Consider the following 23,545-nt stretch of genomic DNA (forward strand, 5'->3'; position numbering starts at 1 on the left):
TCATCCAAGTGCAGCACATGTAAATGCGACTCAAGTGATACAGATGGATTTGAAAATAATACATAAACCTTAAGATACGGTCACAGTTAACACATCATATCTAGAAAAGTCTATTACAAACAGACCTGCTGCTTCTGATCCCAAGGAGAGGCAGGGGCAGAGTGGCATTTGTGCAGTGTATGTATGAAAAATTTTCTTCTTAATTTAAAACCCACATGTAAGCCTGTAAAACTAAATAAGAGACGAAATATATTGTAATAAAAAAACAAAACAAAGCCATGTTCCACATACATAGAGAAGACATCAACCTGTTGTAGCTCTGTAACTGTATTGATATGGTAGATGCATTTTTGTCATATCTTTATGTCTATTATTATTATTATTACAAGGATGGAATATATTATTATTTGTTTGTTTTGGCAGGTGCTAGTAACATACCTCTTGATTAGGGTAAAACTAGTGGCTATCAGCTCTATATATTTATATTTTCTTGAAATTGCATTGGAACTTGAGGGAAATATCATACTAAAGAGTTCATACTAAACAGGACTATCAGGTTTTATTACAGCACTTAAGGTTAATTCACCACAATTTTTAAAATAATACATGTAAGAGTATATTGTCAGTGATTTATTAGCTAGCTGAAGGCTTAACAGTGGCAGAAACTCAATCACTGATACCTGTAAGGCTTATTGGTTTATTTAATACCTTAGAGAATAGCTTGACATACACTGTCCTATTCACTGCAGGGCAATTAAATTTGTCAAATTTATTCCAGCAGTTATGTCAAGTTGATAGCCAATGCTTGTTTGAGCTGGAGCAATAAATAGATACACTAATTGTACATGGCATACCTTATTAACCCCCTGGGAATTTAACCACTACAGCTGGATGTACAACTGCAATCAAAACCTGGGTTAAACCCCCTCTTGTTCGCACACTGTGTGCAAAGCCATTAATTGGGCAGAACTGAAACTATACACCCAAGTATGTCAGGCATCACACACACCGAGAGAGACATGGACGTTCACATGTTAGAGTGCCACCTGCTGGACTTGATCATGAAGACAGGGAACAGACACTTAAGACACATGTTGATATGTTAGAATACTTTTCTCTAGGCTATGGTATCTTAGTAGTCTCTGAAGGATGCCAGTTTCATATCCAAATGATCACACATCACATGGCTTTACAAAAGTCAGATGTGTCATTTATTATTAGATAATTTCATACATTCATTTATTAGTTAACATATATATCATTGGATAAGAAATAGAAACAACAAATATACTATAAACAATCATCTAATGGTGACATACTATTAAGCTTGTATGCTTTGGACAAGAAAAGGTTATATTACTGTAAAGGAGTGTTAATACTAATGTAATGGAATATAAATGAACAATTTTTATTTTAAGTAAATATCAGAAATTCACACATGCATATTTATATATATGCTGTATATCACTATAGTGTATAGTTATATATAGAGAGGGAATTTATATGTAATCTACTTTATTTGTATATTTTCATTTTAATACACACGTTTTATTGCAAATATTTATCTTTTATAAATAAAATACAAATGCAATAAAATAATATAAACATAGAAGAAGTTGTTATAGAATTCCCATAGAAATATGACAGGAACATAATGGTTACCCCGTTTAGCTATAGGCTTAAGTGGGGCACGCAAGTCCGCATTTACGGGCTGAGAAGACAAGCGAAGTCTAAAGATGAAAAGCATGCGGAAAATGGGTGCAGCCTTCAAACACAAAAGACCCCTTGCTGATCAACAGCACCCCCATCTTCCTTTAAAAGCCGCCCCCTCCCTCTCCAACCCCCCTTTCTCTGGTCGAGGTGCATTGTGGGGAGGAAAGTCGTTGCCATTCGACCTCTGCGGGGCCTGCGCGGACGCAGCGAGAACCCTGAAATTCATTATGCGTTTAAAACCTTTATTTATTTCCGCATAACCTACATACTCTCACCGGGAGGGCCAAAGCGGAGAAAAGAAACGACGACGGTCCATCTCTTTCGGAAAATACATCTATACGAACACATTTTTGTCGGAGGGGGATACTGTTGAGAAAGTGAAGATTCTAATATATATTAAGAAAAATGTCCGGTGAGAGAAACCGCAGGTCGCTGGCTTTCCGAGGAGGTGGATTAGCTGGGTTAACGGGTTCCAGCGGTATCGGTGGGGGGAACTGTAACAGCTGGGAGGCCCCGGCCTGTCAAGACCGACAATTTAACGGGAACAGGCCGGATCAAGAGGAGGACAGGGATCTGGGGGCAAACGGATCATCGCAGAAGAGAGTGGAGGGCGCTGGGTCTGTCAGCGATAGCACGGAACCCGAGGCGGAGGAAGAAGAGGACCCGGAAGGGGGTAGCTGGGCAGCCGGGGACGGCGACGATCGTGTCGGCTCGGTGGAAGGAGAGGACGGGTCCAGGGAGGGGAGTAGCTTAACAGCGGGGAACGGTCCCAACAACGCCGACGGCCAGGAGTCGGGAAGCGGTGCGACTGGAGGCGAGACGGGATCCAGGAAATCTGGGGTAGAGATGAGACCGCAGACGTTGCTTCAGAAACACTCACTATTCCATGCTTCGTGGTTGCAAGAATTTCCATGGCTAAAATTTTGCCAGGAGACGGGACTCATGTCCTGTTCCTGGTGTCACAACATTGCCACTAAAAACAGCGACGAGCTTGTCAAAGGCAGTCGCAACTACAAACGGGCCTTGCTGCTGAGACATCACCTGTCTTCTGAGCACGGGAGAAATGACCCCACCAAACAGGTAACGTTAGCTCAAGTCCGTGACGATTTCGCTCACCTACATAGCATTAAGTACCTGTCACACGTTTGTAATATCATATGTCATTATCTGTTATGTTTTAACACTGTTAGCGACAGTTTATACAACTTTAAAACACAGCGAAAGCGAAAATAGGCCATTACCTAAGCTTCACAATCCCTTCTCCTGGCTGATTAGCTAGCATCAGCCTGCTAACCTGAGCTAACAACTAGCTTAGCCAACTAGCCTCTTGTAGCTTTGCTGTCTAGCCGGAGGTATATGGCCAGTGACGGTGGTGGAAAGCCCCTAGCGAAGCTAATCTCGACTATCTGAGTTACTTAACGGCACAACAGGCTGAATCACTTTGCAGTGTGAGTGAGACCAATCTCTCTGATTCAGCTTACGACCAAAAACTGAGCGTCTGTACACTCATCAGTTAAGTTATACGCTCCAACCTGCTCCAGTATGACACCTGCTAGCTACTACCCCACCGGAGGCTGTGCCTTTGGATGGGGGATTGTTTGCATGTCACCGTGACTCTTAATACTTTTGAATGGCCCGACAAGTCATTTAAAAGTAATGGAAACTGGTAGTATATTAAATTTATTTCATTTTTATTTTTTAACTCGCACACTGTACAGCACACCCTTTTGTTGCATCAGCAGCTGTCTTGATTGCTAGCTTGCTAGAGGTCACACAATGGCAAGGGCTCGACCCTAACAGCCTTTGGGGAACCGCACCCCTACCCACCCTTCCCCCTCCTCGCTTCTTGGCCTCTCTTGCAGGCCCGCTGGCTCGAAGTCTCGGGTGACCTCTGGCGCATTTCTTCCTCCTCCACCTCCTCCTCCCTTTGGGCAGCTAAATTAGAGGCATTGTGCTAGAATGACCCCCAAAAATCCATAGATGGTGTCACTTGGAGGGCTGGACATGAGGAGAGGAGTAAATCATGTTGCCCAGAGCCTGACAGCTTGCCTGGCCCATATGCAACTGTTTGAACAGGCGTGAATGAGTGAAATACATGTCAGTAAATAGAATGACACGGCATCACCTGACCCTGCCATCCACATAATTCTGAGTTAATGGGTGCTAGTGTTTTACCTTTGGGCCACATTTTACAATTAAGCCCCCACCCTGTATGCACCAGACTGAAACCACACTAACTGGAAAATTACCCCGCTTTATTAAAGTGACATCCCAAACACTATGTTGTTAGTCTACGCGTGGGGTAGGTTTGAAATTATTGACAGAATCAGTGTACTGAATGCCTTTAATTTGAAACAGCAAAACCAGTTTTATACTTGGTGAACTCTGTCTTTATTGATGTGCATGAGGTCTTTTTATTGGTTCATTATTTTTATTGCAGTGTAGACAACATTTCTACGGTGCTGTTTCAGAGACCTCATAAAAACAGGGAGTGCGTATTTCCCCCGAACAACCTGGTGTCAAAGGGCATTTCTCTCATCAATCCTACATTTAAAAAAAAAATAAAATTAGTTATTTACTCCTCTTGTACATTGCCACATCTGACCTCCTATCCTGACAATGGTCTGAGCTGTCAGGGGAATTAAGAGCGGGGTGCTATTTGACTCTAATTTGTGAGTGAAGAGGATTGCACTACTACATTTAGTTCCTTCCTTTGCACACGCAATCACTAATCAGAATGACTTAAAGCTATCCACTAACTTGTGTACATCTCTAATTGGCAAGGAGAGCAGTAGGAGTGGATTAGGGGCTTGGTGTGGCTTTTCCCTAGCAACAAGGACCCCAGACACTGCACTGAGAGGTTATCCAGGCCATTTCCTCATGAAGAATAGATCTGGGAAGATACAGTCCCATTGCTGCACTATTGGAAAAGAAAATTGAATTATTATTTATTTATTTTATTTTATTTTATTTTGCCATTTTTGAGGTTCTAAGATTAGGCTAGGCTGCCTCTTGAATAAAACTGTAATCGCCACATATACGCCATTGTTGAGGTAATGAGCAGCAGTGCATGTTAAGCAAGGCAGCATTGTGAGGCAGTACATTAAAGGGGAATTATGGTGTTACGAGGCAACGTCTTGTTCTATCCACCCATTCCTGACGTTAGTCAGGCCTCTGCTGCATTCGTTAAAGCTAACTCAATTAGCCTTAGCACACCAGGGCAGCTGTGGTGAATGTGGGTCTCCTTGGAGAAGGGGGCCGTTGTCCTTAATTTTCTAGAGGCTGTCTTGTGCTCAGATTGTTCCCTCTGCTCACTGGTAAAAGGTTAAGATGAGGCAAAGTAGAGCAGTGGTTCCCTTAGATTGAATATGAGATCACATATTTGGGACATATATAAGTCAGTTTAATTCTGGAGAAACAGTTGTTTCCATTGTTCACAAACTGACAAAAGGTTATGTGTCAAACCCACATTTGTTGTCACAGAGTAATCCCTTGTCATCACCATGTACAGAGACTCTATTCTACAGCTGCACATCATAACACAGAGGTACATTGCATAATTACTGCACTAAGTTGCACTAAGTTAGTTTCAGTTCTCCACATCCAGCCTCTCCGTGCACTCCCTCTGTCTCGCTCACCCACGCCTGCCCTTTCTTATCTCTCTCTTTTTAGTTCTTTGTTTGAATGTCAATAAAAAATTTAATTTCAATCTGTAACACAGACACCCATTTGGTCAACTCCTGCAATATCCAAACTGCAACCAAAACCCAGGCCAGGATGAGGCTCATGAATCCATGACAGACGATCCAGATTATCCCATTGAATTTGAAAGCCAGACAATTGTTTTCCCTGCGACACTTTGTTGGTCGACATAGGGTGAAAGATAAGAAAACCTAACACTTAATTGAATTCAGAATTTAGATAGTTCTCAGTAAATTACTGCGACAAACTTTCAGGCACAGCTCGTGATTTTCACTAGTCACACATGCAGCTATAATCTGGAATCTTTCCGTCTTGTACCTTTTCACGCATGCTGTGGCAATGCTGGAATCGATGATGCAAGGGACAGTCCTGTAGGTGAGGGTAATGCAACACTTATTGATGCCAACCACAATAGAAGAAGCACTGCAATGGCAGATGTATGCGTACATGGTGGAGGATGCCTAATGTATTTAATATCCAACAAGTTTGTGCGACAAATAATGTATTTTCATGATCTGCTAACCATAAACAAGGTGTGGCCTCAAATGAGCCATCAGTGGAGTCTTGTGATTGGTTTGCTCGCTCCATGTCTTTCGTCAGATTTATGTGCCTGTCCCTGCAATGTTACTGCTGTGGTTTACAACACATCCGTACCAGCGTTTTTTCTGCAGGAAATGTTCCTGAACATTTCGGAGATTGACTGCATTTGTGAACGAGGCTCAAGTCTTTTTCACCCCCTCATTTTAGTCCACACAGAGTGCGTCCCCCTGAATGGGAAGGGAGACCCACCCATTGCAGACTGGTGTCTGCCAGATAGATGGGATGTTTATTGGGGGCCACAGGTCAGGGGGATGGGGTGGGGTGGAGCCAGAGGCAGAATTCTTCTTGTTGAATCCGTCAGTGACTCTACCCTCTCCTTGTCCCCCCCACCCCACCCCTTTGCCTCTTCTGTCAGGGCATTGTTAGGAGGCTGGGAGACACTCAGTGCAGCCCTCCCACACCTTGGGCCAAACGCACACTGCGGTATTGTTCTAGCATCTGGGGACAGACGGGTTGGGTGAGGAGGGGGGATTGAGGGAAGGATACAGTAGATGTGGGGAGCTGGTGAGGGACCGCCGGAGATGGCCTCAGGGTTGGGCAGGTCATGGGACTGGCTTGATGATGGGTGGGGGTAGATGAGTGAGGGGATATAGGCAGACATGTGTAAAATGTAAACAAAAAGTGGCTCCAGTGGGTCATTATGTTGCATGGGGACAGTGCTATATCACACAAGCCGTGAAGAGCTCTGTCTGACTGTGCTTCAGTAAGCTTGAAGTTATGACGATCATGGTTTGTTTAATCCACCTGTAAATCAATTCTTATTGGCCATTTATTTTGAAGGACCCATGTTAGACCCAGATCAAAGGATTCTTCTTCCCCAGCTCCCTCTTTGATTCCCTTGCACACTCTTTCTGCTTTTCATTCTTCCACCCCTACCTCTCTGGCTCGAATAAAAAGCTAGCCACGTCATGACTGGGGGAGGTTGATATTGTCCCCACATTCTCTGTTGGCTGAGGCTGGTTTTTGCCTCCAGCATCTGCTGTGCAGGGTTGGTCTGCTGGTTCTCTAAGCTCCCAGCTCACACGTGGCACATCTGGAGAAAGGATGATGTTGCTGATGAGGCCAGTATGGAGCAACTTATCCAGTACCAGGCTGTCCTAGCCTGACTCCAATAAGCACATACACACACACACACCTCGTATCAAAACTGCCAGGCAAAGTCTTACCTCTCTGGCCCATTGCCTCGCTATGTGTAATGGATGAAAGCTGTTGGGGAGTCATGGGATTTGGGGGTGGGATGGTTAGTTAGTGGAAATGATAAAACAGGTCTGCAAATTCCCAGGTACTGGGAGTTATGATATTTCTAACATGCTGGCTCTTTTCTCTGTTCAAACATCACCGTCTACCCGGTTAGTTTTGTTGACTGATGCCGAACATAACTTCTTTTTCTGGTTAGCTCGGCAAGTTGAAAGCTTGTTGGGTCTCAGCCTGTTAAAAGAGGATAGCAGACCAAAGCAAAGTGACAAAAGCTGTGCCCAACTACTGACAATCTAACTCTGAAGCATATCCATTCCCCTTGTTGTGATAGCACTCTTGCCCTTCACCGCAACAATATATTCCACCACAGTACTCAACATGATGACCATGCCCCTCCAGAGGCTTTGATGTGTATATCATGGAATAATTTTTCTCCTCTCGCCCCACCCACATGCACCCTTGCTCCTTTCTATGCTTGTGAGTGGGAGATGCTGTGTAATAAGAGAGTGAGTGCCGAGCCCTTTCACAAAGGCCCACAGTGAGTGGACAATGAGCCTCGGGGAGAACTAGCTATTGTGAAGGCTAAAATGGGGTGACCCAACTCCTTCTCTCTATCACGCTGGCTTTCCGGCTCCCTCTGCTCCACATTTTCTCCTCCGCCCTTTTTGTCGAGGCTCAAGGTCTCGCTCTCTCGATCCCTGCCTCATGCTCTCTCTTTTTCTTTGTGCGTGTGTTATCAGGCTTTTCTCTTTTATGCTGCAACCATTTCTCATCTTCTTTTCACACTTTATTCTGTCAGCTGTGTTCTGCTTTTTTCTCCGGCAGAGCTCTACCGTTCTGCTGTCTTGTCTGTTATTCTCTGTCTTTCTGTCCTCCCTTTTATTTCTTCTAGCCTGCAAAGTACATCGACTTTCCCCCGTCTCTGTCTCTCCCTCTTTCTCCCTGTCATTTCATCCCAGCCCATCGCTCTACATCTCTTCCCCTCCAGCTGTGGCAGAGGATGATAAGCCCCCCTATACTATCCTGTGTGCCCTGGACAAGAGCTACAGTGTGGAGGGAGTAGGGGGTGGGGGCTGGGTGGGGACCTCAGAGAAATGGATTTAATCTGAATTACTCGAGCTGAAACCCCAGCTGTGTGTGTGTGTGTAGGCAGCTTGGTTTGTTTGTGTGTGTGTGTATGTGCATGTGTGTGCACGAGAGATGGTGGTGGGTGGGGGTAAAAATGCAGGGCTCGAGCAATGTGAATTATTCTGGATTAGGACATCTGCTGTGCAATTCTAAAATGAGCCGGAGATGTATGCTGCTGCATGTGTGTGTTGAGGGTAAAAACTATAATGTCGACTTCTGCACATGCAGGCTTTATATGCATTAAAAAAAATTATTGGGTTATGTATTTGTCTATGTGCATGCGTGCATATAAGTCAAGACAGGTATTTTTGCATTTGTAACCGCATGCACACACATGTGCATATACTCCCCTCTCCTCTGCTCCGTACCAGGCTGGCCTGTTGCCCTGTTAAGGGGGGAGCAGGGGAGGAGGAGTGGGGCTGTTACAGGGTTGTTCTATGCTTCTGCCAGTTCCCCTCCCATTTTACAGCCACGTTGTGTGTCCTGCTTTGGACACTTGTCGGCCCTCCTCCAGGTCTAATTATGGCCCGTTTTACATCTAGCTTCCACGTTAAAGAAGCAGATCATTTTACTGTACAGAAGCTAAATGTGAGTAAAATCTTGAATCTTGCTCCGACTTTCCAGTGGAGATTTGGGACTGATGACTAAAGCCCAACTGGAAAGTGTAATCATTAATTGTGACAAAATAAACATCTTTCTTTGTCTAGAAGTAAAACCAAGACATTCTCTAGTGTTGCTAGAAATTAAGTCTTATATTGTGCTTCTGGCAAATTCATAAAACAAATTCCTCGCTGTTGCTTTGAAGGAAATTAAAAACTCAGAAGATGAAGAAAGGGGAGTCCTGATGGACAGTGGTCTTGTAAATCTGACCAAAAAACAGCCGTAGATGATGGCGCCTGCATTTCTGTTTCTCTTTATTAGTGAACGTTTTTGTTTGAATATCTGAACACATGAAGAAAAAAGTAAGCATAATGTTCTCGTTGCAGCTCTGCTGAGCAAAGGTTTCTGTTTGCTTTTGCTACTTATGCAGCAGTCGCACGAATAATAGTCAGCTCAGGCAAGCAGTGATGTCAATTTCTCCACCGACTGAAACACAAACACACGTGGACACGTTCTCTGGCATCGTGGAAGCGCATTTTGCCAAGTGTGGCAAATTATTAATTATGTGGTTGATTTCTCTTTATGTATAACTAGGAAAATATTTTGCCTTTATAAAGTAAATTACAGTTTCCAGGGGTTAATCGCTGGTTGAGGAGTTTAAAGTTTGATTGAGGAGAGGGGTTTATTATAAGGCTGTGTAATATTAAGCAGCCTAAAAGTAACGTGCCTTTCATTGCCTCTTTGCCACCTCTCCCATTAGAGAAGCCTGTCAAACCTGTTTCGCCCCTAGGGCAGGTGCGTCAGTGTCACACTGAGAGCCCAGAGGGTGTATATGTGTGTCTGTATTATGTAAAGACAGAGTTACAGGAAGGTAAATGTAGAAATACGTTAGTGATTTCTTTTTCAAATGACTTGGATGAGCACACAAATCTTCTGCATTAATGTGTCTCTCTCTTCTTCTCTCTCATGTCAAAGGAGATGGTGAGGCCCTCAGACAATGCTAGCCCCTCCACTAACTGCTCAGAGGAAGACTACCGCAGCAAGCCCAATGAGAACTCCTACTGTTACCAGCTTCTCCAGGAGCTGGACAAGCAACGCAAAAGTGGCATCCTCTGTGACGTCAACATAGTTGTCTCAGGCCAGGTGTTCCGCGCACACAAGAACATCCTGGTGGCAGGAAGCCGCTACTTCAAAACCCTCTACTGTCTGACCAAGGGCGAGGCCCAGGACCAGGCCACGGTCACGCACCTGGATGTCGCTGCTGTGCAGGGCTTCTCAGTTATCCTCGACTTTCTCTACTCCGGGAATCTGCTGCTCACAAGCCAAAATGCCATTGAGGTGATGTCTGTTGCTAGTTACCTCCAGATGACAGAAGTTGTCCACTCGTGCAGGGCTTTTATAAAGGATGCCCTGAATATCAGCATCAAGCAGGAGGCTCCTGATTCAGTGGTGGTGGACTACAACAAGAGGCAGATGGTGGCCAAAGAGGGACAGAGAGGGTCGGACCGGAAGCCGAGCAACTTCTGGGCCACAAGCATCCTGTCAAAGCTGTCCATCAAGGCCAGCAACAACCAAGGAAAGGAAGCAATGGAAGAGGAAGACGAAGGCGGCAGGGTGAAGGAGGAGAACAGTGATATAGAAGTGACGGTGGTAGGGGGTGAGGGCTGTGCCCTGGTGACCCCCGGAGCCTCTGGTAGCTGGGCCCACCACAACGACAACTCGTCTGATTCAGCAGAGACCAATGAAACACGGGCGGCGAGTGGTCAAGTGCAGGTGTTCGTCTGGAACGAGCCAGCCACAGGTGGCGCTGCAGCAGCTCCCGCAGCAATAAAGCGAGAGGCACCAGACGCTGCGGCTGGAAGCGGACGGAGGAAAAAACAGACCACCACTCGGCGGTTCGTGTACAACTTTCCACCAGAGCCTGAAGAGGGATTTGACGAGGGGATGTTCATCCAGCCCTCGGCCTCCTACCCCAGAGAGGACTTCTCCTCCCTCTCGGAAAATGCTGGTATGACACACACTCGTACCCCTAAGCATACCACACACTCTCTCCTCCCGAGTCCTTTCCCCTATAATATATGCATGAATTTCCCATTCAAATCACGAGTTTCGTATTCCTATTAGTCACACTGTATACTCACTGTAAGTAAAAGAGAGAAAGTACAGTTTTTTTAACATATGATCTAGTGATCACTTGAATGTAACATCTGCATGTACGATACAGAGATACATATTTTACTACATTATGTATGGAAAGCTCCGTTATGTTGGGGCCTCTGTATTGCATTTTACACACCAATGTAGTGCCTACAGTTAAACGTGTTTTGCATGTTTAAGTAGCTAGTGCATGAAGTTCAACAGCTTGGCCAAGGTCAAGGAAGAATAGCAGTAAACAAGGTGAATGGCCCTTTGCACTTGTCGATGTAAATGTGCATTCCTGCTTACTGCTTTTTACATACATTGCATCTATGTCTGCAGACTTGCCCTGAAGCTGCTGCTATAGTTTCGCAGACATAGCCAGTTAAATCAGGTAGCATCATTAGCTAGCTTCCAACACTGACTTGGAGCTTAATGATGCTCACGCAAACCCAGACGCTGTGTTTCTATGGCTGCACCATTGCATGAAAAAGTTTTCTACATATGTGTCCCCACATTTAACTTGTCATATTTAACAGCTTTGGAAAAATGTGTATTTAAAATGAAATTCTGTATGTGTGAACAATGCTAGTCCCCACACCACACATCTGTAATGATTTAACCACTAGGGGGTCAGTGGGTCTGAAGAGGATCACCCTTAGTCCCACCTCATACTTTCCTGGTACCTGTGTGGGTCTGCTTTGATCTGCAGAAATCATGTCCAAGCCTTTATGTTTTCACATGGCTTCAGTGTTTGATCCTCTCTTTGCGGTGCTCCAGCCTATACAATTTTGCATAATTTAAACTAGTACTTGAAGATTATATAAGTATGTTATATAAGTACAATAGTCAGTGTAACACGGGCATTCTGATGCAGCGGAGGTGGATTTCATGTCATACTAAAACCAGCGGCCCAACGTCAAAATACGGCCACCCACATCCAGCCTACTGCTCTGGTCATTTGATTAGCTTCAGATGAAGCTTAATGTTCAAACAGTGTCCGTTGACTGCGCCTCATTTTTCCAGTTGAAGTTTGAAGTTGGTATCAATCTATCCTTGAGCTTCAGTTTTGAAGCGCATCCTGCTCTGCACTGGCCCTCAAAACAGCACGAAGTAAAACGATTAGCACACCCATATAGCTTAAGAGCTTCCCAGTTGTTGTTGAGGGGAAGTTTCCATCAAGTTAATCTGCTGGGTCTTCATTCCTCTGACCAGATCAAGACTTTCGTGTTGTCACAGCCACAGTGAAGCGCGTTCTTTTTAATATGCGAGAACATTTCAAAGTAATGACGGTGTTGCAAAATCCACGTCGTTGCAGACACCGGCGACGGTGATGAAACCGGTGCACCACCCACCTCATGTCACACCCATGATCACAGGTGTAATTCAGTCCTAATAAACTAAGCTGTGGCCGCCTGAAATGGGAAACACAGGCGCGATCACGATTTTCATGAGCCCACCACAGATTTTACAGCTTTTTGATCAACATCCTGCTGTTACACCTAACAGCAGGGATATTTGTTTATCAGGCTTTTAACTTGCTGTGCGTTGCCAATAAGTGAGTCACTCCCAGCCGTGATCTCCACTAATCACTCCAGAGCAAGGGGCTTACCAAAGTTACGCCCACCTGGAGTGCTTTGTCTCAGCACAGAGACGTGTTGCCACATCACTGCAGAGACTTGCTCTAAAGGAAAGATCAGACGCTCTGAAAGGTTCAGCTCAGTTCAGTTCAATTCAGTGACTTTAATGAGCTGGATCAATGTGTTATAATGTTCTATAGTAGAGAATAATGAAATGAGCTGGAGATAAAAATAGATAAACTGTCCTCTCTTGATTCACTTTTGAACCCACATGAAATGGTGTGGTTGGCAAAAACCACCTTGTTTTAAGTGGCTTTCACTCGTTCAATCAGTCTTGCCAGATAAAACTTTTTCACTCATCTCTCTTCCTCTTCCCCCCCTTGTTTGCGTCTGTCCTATCCGCAGACAGCGTAGCGCTCTTAGTAACTCCACTGTATCTCCAGCCTTCTCCTTCTGTTGGCCCCATTAAGCATGGCACTCCATGTAACCATAATGATATCATGTATTAAGTGGAGTGGTATGGACAGTGGGGGGGTATGTGTGTGTGAGGCGCGCAGTGTGTGTAGAAAGAGAGAGAGGACTACATTTTGTGTGTGTGTGTGTGTGAGAGAGAGAGCGAGAAGCCATCCCTAATGCAGGAAAATGAAGAAAGCAGGGGAAACATTTCTCCCCTCAGGCCTCCCTAAATGCACTTGAATGCTCTTAGTGCCTCTAACTCCTCACAGGGCTCTTTTAATGTGTGCATGGAGTGATCCAGGGTGTTGTAATAGCCTAAAGAGACGCTCACTATAAGAGTTTGTCTGCATGTGTGAGATTTCTCCAACCTTCTTCTCTTCATGCAGCTTTGTTGTTTGGCTCCATGTCTCTATTTAATGTATACTGCGTTTCCAAATAAAGATACGGTTAAGGCTTCAAGTAGGCTGTTAGTCACAGTAAAAGGTTTCAAGGCGACGGTTTGCCCTTAAATTATAGTTTTGTATTCAACAGTTCATTTACCTCCAAACCATGGAATTCATTCATACAGTATACTTTAAGTTTACAGTTTAAATATAGATCTGTGAATATTTAGTCTCTCAAAGACCTAGAAGTTGCCAAGATATGTGCATGTAGACGGAATAACGGGAAAAATAAGCTTATCCCAGTGTTGACCGTCAAATCACTTATTGCAGTAATAGTCAAGAACTGATGGACACTGTAGTTTCACGTGTGCGAGAGGCAGAAATGTGCAACGCATTATCTGGATGCTGTTTGATGTCGGGGTGAGAGGAAGGCCTTGTTGCCCTATTTCTTATTTTACTTCACTAGAAATGAACAATTGATGTGGTTACACATTAAAGGTCAGAAGTTTCTTTCACTTCTGTGGGTTGTGTACTGGTGATCTCATACTGTATACAGCTTTTCCACTTCCAGTTTTTGTTCAGTATGTAAGAAAAGTGCTTTCCAAGTGGTTTCTCGGTTTCCTTTATGAGGAAAGGAGAGCCACATACATTAATGTGAGATTAATGTGAGCTTCCCCTGCCTCAACCTGGGACGCCGAGTCTGTTTCAGATGCTGAATCTAAACTTAAGACTCGTCTTTTTATCCAAGCTTTTCCACTGACATTGATTTTGGCTTGTTATCTGTAGGTGAAGCGATGTGATAGCTTCTTAACTAGCTCACAGAGTAACCCTCAAAAATCTGTGACTGTGGGTGAGCGAATGAATTTATGAGACATCGACTACGGTTGTGATGAAGTCATAATGATAGCACGTGGGTAGGAAGTTGCTGTCCTTGAATGTATTGCAAAGAGTTGACAGCCATTCAGAGCGCTTAAAACACATGTTTTCACCCCACAGCACCACAACGATGATGAAGCACCATTCATGGACAGATTGTCACTTGTCTCCGAGGTTTTCCCACAGCCTCCCTGCCGTCTAGGCTTCATTAGTCTTGTATTGCACATAGTGCTTGTTTGTTGCGACTTGCTCTGGATATGCGCGTCACATGATGTTTAACACATTAGACACGCTTTACTGAAATATTGCTTTCCAATGCAAAAACAAGAATGATCTACTGTGGGTTATTAGATTAGCCTAGAAAGTTGTTGATATACACACACACAGCCATGCAGAAGAGACTCAGCAGTTTGCTCGTGGGCACAAGCTTTCACCAAAATCTCATCTTTTGATGGCGCTCATGCTAAAACTAGAGGCCCCTCTTGCACCATTAGTCGTCGTTTGCTTGCATGTTTCTCTTTGAGCCTATGAGCAGTCATCACCAGTATTATCTGTCCCAGTTTCCCACAGTGATGTCACATTTGGCTTGAGTTTGATCTGTGCAGCCATGCTCCAAGGATGGAAACACAGCCGCCCAAATGGTGGTCGTTCTGCTCTGATGATGACCTGATGACAATGACCTGGATGAATGAGAATATTCACAGGCATGTTTCTGCTCTGATGTTTGTCTGTTGGCTTTTGTCCTGCAGATTGTTCAACTAATAAAATGTTCGGGGCTGCAGCTGATGATTATTATCTTTATGGATTCATCTGCTGATTATTTTCTCGATATATTAGTCTTTTACAGTGCTAGAAAACAGCCCGGTTTGACGTTTATGCTGTTTACGATTTTCTAAAGGGACAAATGCAGAAAATCTTTATATTTGAGAGGCTGGAAACATCAAATGTTGGGCTTTGCAGAAGGTCTTTTTTGAATATTTGAAGCTTCTATTGAGGTTTTTGAATGAAGCTTCAAATGTCAACAAAATCTTCAATTTGAAGTGTTTTGTTAGATTAAAATTGTTTTTTTATTTTTAATTAAACCAACTTCCTTTAATAAATATAACTCATCAGTTTCATCAACATAAATATGTTTGAGTACTTATAAATATACTTGTTGGTGTGTGTGTTTACAGCTCTGATACAGCCGCCTCTCTCTCTCACTGTATCTGTTGTTGAAGTTGCAATAAACGTCACAATCTTATGACATATGGAATATTTATTTAGAATTTGAATGTCAGCGCTATGAATGAAGATTTGAGCTGTTTGGTACATCCCCGATCACATGTGGCATTTCGCTGGGAAATTGTCTTATTCTCAAATAGTTTCAGATTTGTTTTCTGCTGCTTTATTAACCTTAAAGCTGAGAATGGCTGATATATTTTATTTTGAAATTGTTGGTATCGGTTTGCCAAAAAAAGACAAAGCGGTGACACATAGAGCTGAAGAGGCAGCTGGTGTTGGACGGTTTACAGAGTCACAGGAAGGCGAGTGTTTTGGGAAATAACTGTTGAAAGTGAAGGTAGTTTCAGTGATATAAGTACTTTGCCATTGCTGTCTGCTCTCGCCAAGCTGAGCCCACAGCCAACGCTCGTGGCCAATAAATTCTTGGGTCTTCTCCAAACAAGACTGTGGGATTGTTTTAAAGGGTGGGTGCTGCACACACATACACACACAGAGCAGGTGAAATACATCTGCATACACACCAGTCCTTGTTAAGCATGCACACAAACGCACACCCACACACAATAACCTCCCCAATCCCTGTGAGGTGCAAAGCCGCCAGGGGCCGTCCCTTCCCACCCTAATCCACTCTAATGCACTGGAGCTGTCCTCACTATTCCAAATATTGACCCAGGGAGAATGGACACACACACATACACACACATACAGGGGTGTGTCTTTAATGGGCTCTAAGAACTGATGCTGGAGGAACCGGACACACACACACACACACAGGTGCTCACACAAGTGCTTACAAAAGCGGAGTGTAAGCTGAGCCGGTGTTAGGGCTCGACTCTCATTGTCTAATTAACCCCCTCCCTGCTGGAGCCCTGGTTACACCATTAGTTTGTTGCTCTGGTCTGGGGATCACACTGCTTTACGTGTGTGTGTGTGTGTGTGTGTGTGTGTGTGTGTGTGTGTGTGTGTGTGTGTGTGTGTGTGTGTGTGTGTGTGTGTGTGTGTGTGTGTGTGTGTGTGTGTGTGTGTGTGTGTGTGTGTGTGTGTGTGTGTGTGTGTGTGTGTGTGTGTGTGTTAACTGAAACTTCCATTGTTTCATGTGGGGGGTGGTTAGTTGTGTACACGAGGCGTTGTGAGGTGTGTATATATGTGTGTGTGCACCCCCCCCCTCCCCTCCCAGGCTCTCAACCACCTCTCATCTCTCTTTCTCCTTCTCGCCTCTCTTATCCCCCCACCCCCCTACCCTCCCCCCTTTCCCAGAGCTGGCCAATCAGATCCAGTATAGCATCATCCAGGACTTACAGCAGGGGGAGTCCTGGGAGAATGGTAAGATGCCGCACTCTCTAGACTTCAGCTAAAGAACAGGGATGATATTTAAGTAAATGCATCTTCTCAAATGAGTGTGGGCAGTCCAGTCAGTATGTCACCTTGATTAAGAGAGTAGACACACACCTTATTTCTATATATGGACTCATGTTCAACCAGCATTTAAATGCTAGTTGATCTAAATGAGCCTTTTATACCAAATGATCATCAGGGAATGAGCAGTCAGCTTTATTTATATAGGCCAAAATCCCACATGTGCTTTAAATGGGTGGTGGGGAAGCCAATGTGTCACATCAGTAGGCAGCCACGAAGCCTCAAACCCATGTGACACAATAACTCTAAGCATGTATACAAGTATGCAGTGTGTTCACGTGTCACAATGAAATGTACTGAAAAGTGACAGCATGCATACCATAAAAAACCCCCACTTAATTGACGAGTGTGCTGCTGATGCACACCGCTGTCCCATAGTGCGTTGCACAAAGGCCACAGAGGAGCTGGAAAACATATAAAACCAATGGTGGATGGTGGCAAAACAGCTCTGTGAACACCCAAGAGAGCAAGTATAGCAGTTAAGTCTTTGGAAATTAAGTGTTTTGGCATTGAGTTGCGGTTTGATTGACACGAATCGGCGGGGCAGTCAGGTCGAGCTGTGGGTTGAGACAGCAGATTAAAAAGCATGAGGGGGGACACAGGAAATGTCAGTCAGGTTAAGTCCCAGACCAGCTAGGTTATATCTAAAAATATGGGGGAAAAAATGACAATGATAGATTCAGTTTTCAGGCTGTTTCTGTTCCCTCTGTGTATCATGACAGAGAAAAATTCATCCCTCACCTCTAACAGCTTGTTGCACTTCCACAAGGTGCTTGCCTGCTGTGCACAACACACACATGCATACACGCTCACACCGGGAATACACAGGTGACCTGCTTCTCATCAACCCTCCCCCCTCCACCCTCCCCCCTCCTCCCCCCCTAGCAACCTGCCCTGACAACGCCTCTGTTGTGTCCTCCCTGGCTCAAACAAAAGGCCCAGCCCTGTCACCCCGCTCTCAACGGTGAAGACTAGCACTCTGCTAGGAGCCCTTTCAAAATCAATAGATTGCTTATTTATTTGTAAGCCCAGCTGTCCTCTGCAGCTCGCTAGCGTAAACATCTCAGGAGGGTTAATGAGGACGGGGGTGGTGTGAGGACCTCTCCAGTTCTTCCTTTAGACAGACTGAAATAAAAAACATGTTAAACTATATGCTCTCGTTGTTCAGTGGTATGATAGCCAAGCTTGATCCGCAATGGGGGTGTTCTTGTTTTTAGATGTTTTGTTCAGCTTTTCTAATGGTGTTTGATGTTGGGACAGAAAATTGCTTTAGACTGCCAGTCGTGTGTACAGAAGCAGAAAACTGACCGTGTTTGTTACAGTTCCTCTCCCGGCGTTGATTAACCCCACGTTAACAAGGTTAAAAACTTGATTTTCACTGGAGGCGGTCTTCAGTAGTCCCATACACTCAATAGTGAGCTGTGTCTGTGTATTGTTCAGTTCCATTAGCAGTGATGGCCGTTTTAGCGTCTTACACCAAACTGCATTATTACCGTCATGTAGTTACGACAGATTCATTGCTGCTTTGAATTCACTGCAAACATGAATCTGTATCCTTTCTAAAATTGCCATGGTGAGACCTCCAACGTCACCGCAGACAAGCACCAGTTACTTAGCAACAGTGATGGAGCTGGGTGGTGGAGTTTACGTGGCTGCCACAGTGATCAATTTAACAAAGTTCTGGAGCAATCTTTAACCAAAGGAGCTTTTTGTCATGCATCAGATTGTGGTTTCTTATTCTCTCTAATGCTTACCGCATCCTAACGCAGTGATTTGATAAACAGGATATACAGTAGGTTCCTGACACACCCCTCTCTCATTGGATCTATAGATGCAAATGCAGCTTTTATGATCATTGTCTTGCTCCATCTCCAGTTTGTTCAAATAACTTCTGGTCAAATTAAAACTTCACTCGGAGAACAAACCGTAGTTGGGTTTGCCCTTTTTTTTTTTTTTTTTTTTTTTTTTTTTAAGGATGGAAAGCAAAAGAAGCATGATGTTACTAAATGTGTCCGTTTCTGACCTTGTGTTTCTCTCTGTCTCTATCCAGGCGAGTCCTCACACCTAGCCCTCAATAAGCTCAAGTGCCCCCACTGTAACTACATCGCCAAGCACCGGCGCACGCTCAAGAGGCACCTGATCATCCACTCGGGCGTGCGCTCCTTCAGCTGCGACATCTGTGGCAAGCTGTTCACCCGCCGTGAGCACGTAAAGAGACATTCCCTGGTGAGTCCGCACATGCACAGGAGCTTCTCCTCTCTTTTATGTGCAGCCGCCATCTTCTGCCAAACACTACAGCGTTCTGTCCACCCTCACATCTTTGCGCCGAACCTTATGGCTCATGTCTGGCAGCCTTCTGCTCCAGGGAGTGAGTGCAACAAGATGTTTAAAAGCTATGATCTGTTTTCTAATGTAGGGAGTATCTCAGAGTCTGTCACTAAGTGGCACAAAAGAAGTGGATTTGTGAGATCTTCTCGCATGACTTTTGTTTAGAAATCAGGAAGCTTTGTCATTGTAGTCAGGTAATGTAATGTGTTAGATTGACAGTTTTTTCTTTTATACCCAAATTCACAGTGTAGAACACCTGTGACTGTACTACCTCTGATTTCTTGCTCCTTATTTGAATATTTGGGAAAAAACCTTATTAGTGTGTAAATGTGGAATAGTCTGACATGGAAATATGCTTATTCACTTTCTTGCTGCACGGTGGATGAGAAGATCAGTACCTCGCTCAGTGACAACATACTTTTATTGCGGAGGAGGAATCTAAAATTTTTGGTTTATGTACCTTCAAAGTTCTTGAATTTTTCTCTTAAAAAAACTGTTACCACTAGCAGCTGATGAGCTGAGCTAAATATCAGGACAGGAAGCAGGAGGAGACAGCTAGCCACAGCTAACAACAGTGAAAAAGTCGGTGTTACCACCTGCTTCCAGTCTCTATGCTATGCTAAGCTAACTGACTTTCATAGTGGTAGCTTGTGCAGATATGAGCGTGGGATCTGTCTTGTCGAACTCTCAGTAAGAAAGCAAATAAGCACATATGCTCACCTCATCTCATCTCCTCAACCCCCGCCTCGTCTCTCCTCATCCCTGTTACAGGTGCACAAGAAGGACAAAAAGTACAAGTGCATGGTGTGCAAGAAGATCTTCATGCTTGCGGCCAGCGTTGGCATCCGTCACGGCTCGCGGCGCTACGGCGTGTGTGCGGACTGCGCCGACTCGCACCAGGCCACTCAGGCGATGGAGGGCATGGAGTTTCCTCGCGACGAAGACTTCGAAGGCGAGGACGGAGAGGACCTGGAGGGGGAGGAACCCACCGACAACGACCAATCAAATTGGGGTGAGGGCAACACCGTTGCTGCCCCGGAAGAGGACTAAGAATTTTAACAAGCTTGAGATACAAAATGAAAAAAAGTTGATGTTTATAATATATGTATACAAAAACTAGCTGGTAAACAATCAACTCCAAAGTGCTATCAAACCTTGAGGTTACTTAATTGTGCAAGTATATGACAAAGAGATGGATTTTAAAAAAAAAAGGCTTTGGTAGAATGGGAACTCCAAGATGTACAGATTTTATTATTGTTAAAACGTGTCCAACTCTGGGCCCAGCGCCCACAAGAGAAAGATTAATAACGACAAATAATATGATGAATCAGGTTTTTGGTGATGTATGTTTATTTCCTGTTTTTGGGGGGTGAGTTGGGCAGGGTGGTGATGTAGAGTTGGGGTAGACCAATCATCTAAAAAAAAGCGAAACGTTAATTATTTAATTTATGAAAAGAGGTTATTATGGTCTTATCAAATGCTATAATTTTTATTTCTGTTGTTTTTGTCTGCAGGCAGAGGCATAGTAATGGCTGGTGCTTTCTGCACAATCTGAAAGTATATTGCTTGGTGCTTGTAGAAGTACACGGAAGAAGAGCATTATTGTCCACAGGAAGATTTTTAACTTGCTCTGTAGATCCTGTTTAGATGCGCTCAATATTATTATATTATTCTTTTCTAATTTTTTTTTCTTGCCCTGCACAAATCTTGGAACCAAAAAATCTGTTTTGTGACTCTAATGTATCACAGCCATATTTATGATTAATTTAAGAGGGCTGCGATATTGTGCCAAACAGACCGCACACCAAGATTTAGCAGGAAACAAAAACTACTGAATACGCTTTAAAAAAGAAAGAAAGAAAAAAAAAAGACAATGTGAGGTTTTTTTTTTTTAAGCGGGAAAAAAGAAAAAAAAAGCGAAAGTACAAGGGGAAATGTTATTGCTAGCTTTATACAAATCACGGCGTCACAGTAACACTTTATTATTATTAAACAAAAGCATTTGACTTTCACTTAAAGCTTGAATTTTGCCAAATGATGAAACGTTTGGTGCTGTAATGCTTGTCGCAGAATACTGGACCTACAGGCTATATATGATGTTTATAATCATAAAGCTTAAACTGACTCAGTTATACATATGTAATCAGCTCAAACTATAGAACACTGTTGTGCTACGGCGACTATCAGGTATGCTTTGCCATTGTTTTTAAGCTTTTATTTAATGCACACACACACAGACACACACATACCATTTTGTAGAACTACCGGCAGTACTTGTAATTGACGTTTTGAGGACCTAAGTGGACATCAATACCTGTATACGTTTGTTTATATTTGGTACTGAGTTATATATTAAATACAGTATATATATTTTGAATCACTTGAACCTTGGCTGTGAGGGGGAAGAAGTGTGCGGAAAGTCATGATGTGTGACATGTTAAGTCTGAGAGAACTCCATTTTTCATGTGTAAAAGGTATACAAAATGTCAGCGGTTTAATTTGATGTAAGTTTGTTTTTATTTTTTTTAGGTCTGCCAGGTAGAAAAACACTTTGTTCCACAAAAAGTGAAGCTCTATGGCGCCTCATAGACATGCACTTACGTTTGTGTTCATGAAAATAATTTGCTTTTATGTTTCTTTGCTTCCCCAAAAGCGGGTCTGAATGGAACTATATAAAAAAAAAACTGTTGTGTCTTTCTTCCAATGAGCAACTTTTTTATTAGACATTTTTGTTTTTGTTATTTAATATTATATATTGACTCCAAAATGCAATCAAGACTGTTAATTTCTATTTGTCCAACCAAAATTGTTGTTTTTAATTATTGTTGAAATATAATGTATGAGAAAAGCCAGGTGAAAACTTGCTTAGTGTAGAAAAATCCTTGCTCGTGTCTGTAATTGTTGAGATTTTTAAATGTTTTTATGCTACAGAATCATTCACTTTACCCTAGATACATATTTTGTTTAATTTTGTCCTTTCCACAGATGTTTCCTTTCTCCTTTGTTATTTCATTAAGCACATATTTTCTAAAGAAACACGGATTGTTTGCGGGTTGAAACCTTGGAACAGCAGTATCTGTTCATATGCAGTGGAATATACAGTATGTACTGAAGTGCTAATGATACAGAAGATGTGTAACTTCCCTTTACTCTCAGTGGAAGAAGATATATTTTAAGTCATAGAGATATTCAGCCTCTTCGTGTCACTTTTACCTTCAAATCACTGTGGGAGGGGTTATATTAAGGATATATATATATATATATATATATATATGTTGAGAATAAGATAAATATATATATATGAAGAATATATTATTTAACTAGTGGATTTGCGTAATGGAACCATTGACCGTCAGCTACAGACCTCCTGATGTGGTTTATTTCCGTGAACTTTAACCTTCCGCTTTCGCTCTCTGTTCACGCTGTGTGTTTGTTCATCACACCATCCTGTCGTCTCGTTTGTTCTTTTTGATACTATTTACCATCCTACTGATTTTACTGTAATGAATGAAACTCAAAACTATGATGTATCATTTTAGATTTTATGCTGTATTTGTTATATGGACAAACAAAGAAAAAAAAAAACACGAAAAACGAAGCAAAAACACTACAGATGTAAAGCAGAGGTTTTTTTTCCCCCAGCTGTATTTTTTTACGCTGTTGCAAAAGGTTGTATTTTTCAATTTCTCTCGAACTTTGACAGTGATGCAAAACTCGGGCCGCGCCTCAGTGCCCTCCGAACACAAAGCAAATTCAGGTTACTCTTTTTACGTTTTTATCAAAGGTTTTCAAAGATGGAACTACATTCTCCTTTTTTCTGTCTGAATTGTACTACTGTTCCTCTCTATACTACATTTTAAGAATAAAACTTTGATATTGCTTTAACTTTTTGTCCACTTATTTTTCTGCTTCTGATAAATTCTACTCTGTACGCCAGTTTTCAGGACACCAAGCAAGTATAAGGTGGAGCCATGGTCTCCTAAAAGCAGCCTGACACATTGCTTATGTGCCACATCCACCAAAAACAACTCTTTTATTACTACCATAGCCCTGTGAATTATCTGACTGTCTACTCCGCCCAAGAGATGTGCATTTATTGTGCTGTTATACTCTTAAATGTTACTTTGGTTCCAGTTTTTCTCAGCTGCTCTGCCATAAAATCCAAATACCTGCAGTGGACCAAATGATGCATTGAGTTTGTCTTGG

The 23,545-nt window shown here is 43.2% G+C and overlaps 1 protein-coding gene across 2 annotated transcripts; it reads left to right on the forward strand.

Moving 5' to 3' along the window:
- Positions 1-1,867: 1,867 nt before the first annotated feature.
- zbtb10 (zinc finger and BTB domain containing 10) lies at positions 1,868-21,239 on the forward strand. 2 transcript variants are annotated; one of them, XM_070984730.1, is made up of 5 exons: positions 1,868-2,793; positions 9,916-10,948; positions 16,853-16,918; positions 19,062-19,237; positions 20,111-21,239. In XM_070984730.1, the coding sequence occupies exons 1-5, from the start codon at positions 2,119-2,121 to the stop codon at positions 20,387-20,389; spliced, it is 2,229 nt and encodes a 742-aa protein (XP_070840831.1). In that variant the 5' UTR covers positions 1,868-2,118; the 3' UTR covers positions 20,390-21,239. The 2 variants fall into 2 exon arrangements, with proteins under 2 accessions (XP_070840831.1, XP_070840832.1); XM_070984731.1 differs by lacking the exon at positions 16,853-16,918 and having other exon boundaries at positions 1,873-2,793; positions 20,111-21,238.
- The last annotated feature ends 2,306 nt before the right edge of the window (positions 21,240-23,545 follow it).

This window comes from Chaetodon trifascialis, chromosome 17 (genome assembly GCF_039877785.1).
Source record: "Chaetodon trifascialis isolate fChaTrf1 chromosome 17, fChaTrf1.hap1, whole genome shotgun sequence".
NCBI classification, from domain to species: Eukaryota; Metazoa; Chordata; class Actinopteri; order Chaetodontiformes; family Chaetodontidae; genus Chaetodon; species Chaetodon trifascialis.

Bases quoted from the DNA above. Each gene is read 5' to 3' on its own strand.
- zbtb10 (XM_070984730.1), top strand. From the start codon at position 2,119: ATGTCCGGTGAGAGAAACCGCAGGTCGCTGGCTTTCCGAGGAGGTGGA. The intron at 2,794-9,915 runs GTAACGTTAGCT...CTCATGTCAAAG, and splicing joins GAAATGACCCCACCAAACAG to GAGATGGTGAGGCCCTCAGA. The intron at 10,949-16,852 runs GTATGACACACA...CCCCTTTCCCAG, and splicing joins CTCCCTCTCGGAAAATGCTG to AGCTGGCCAATCAGATCCAG.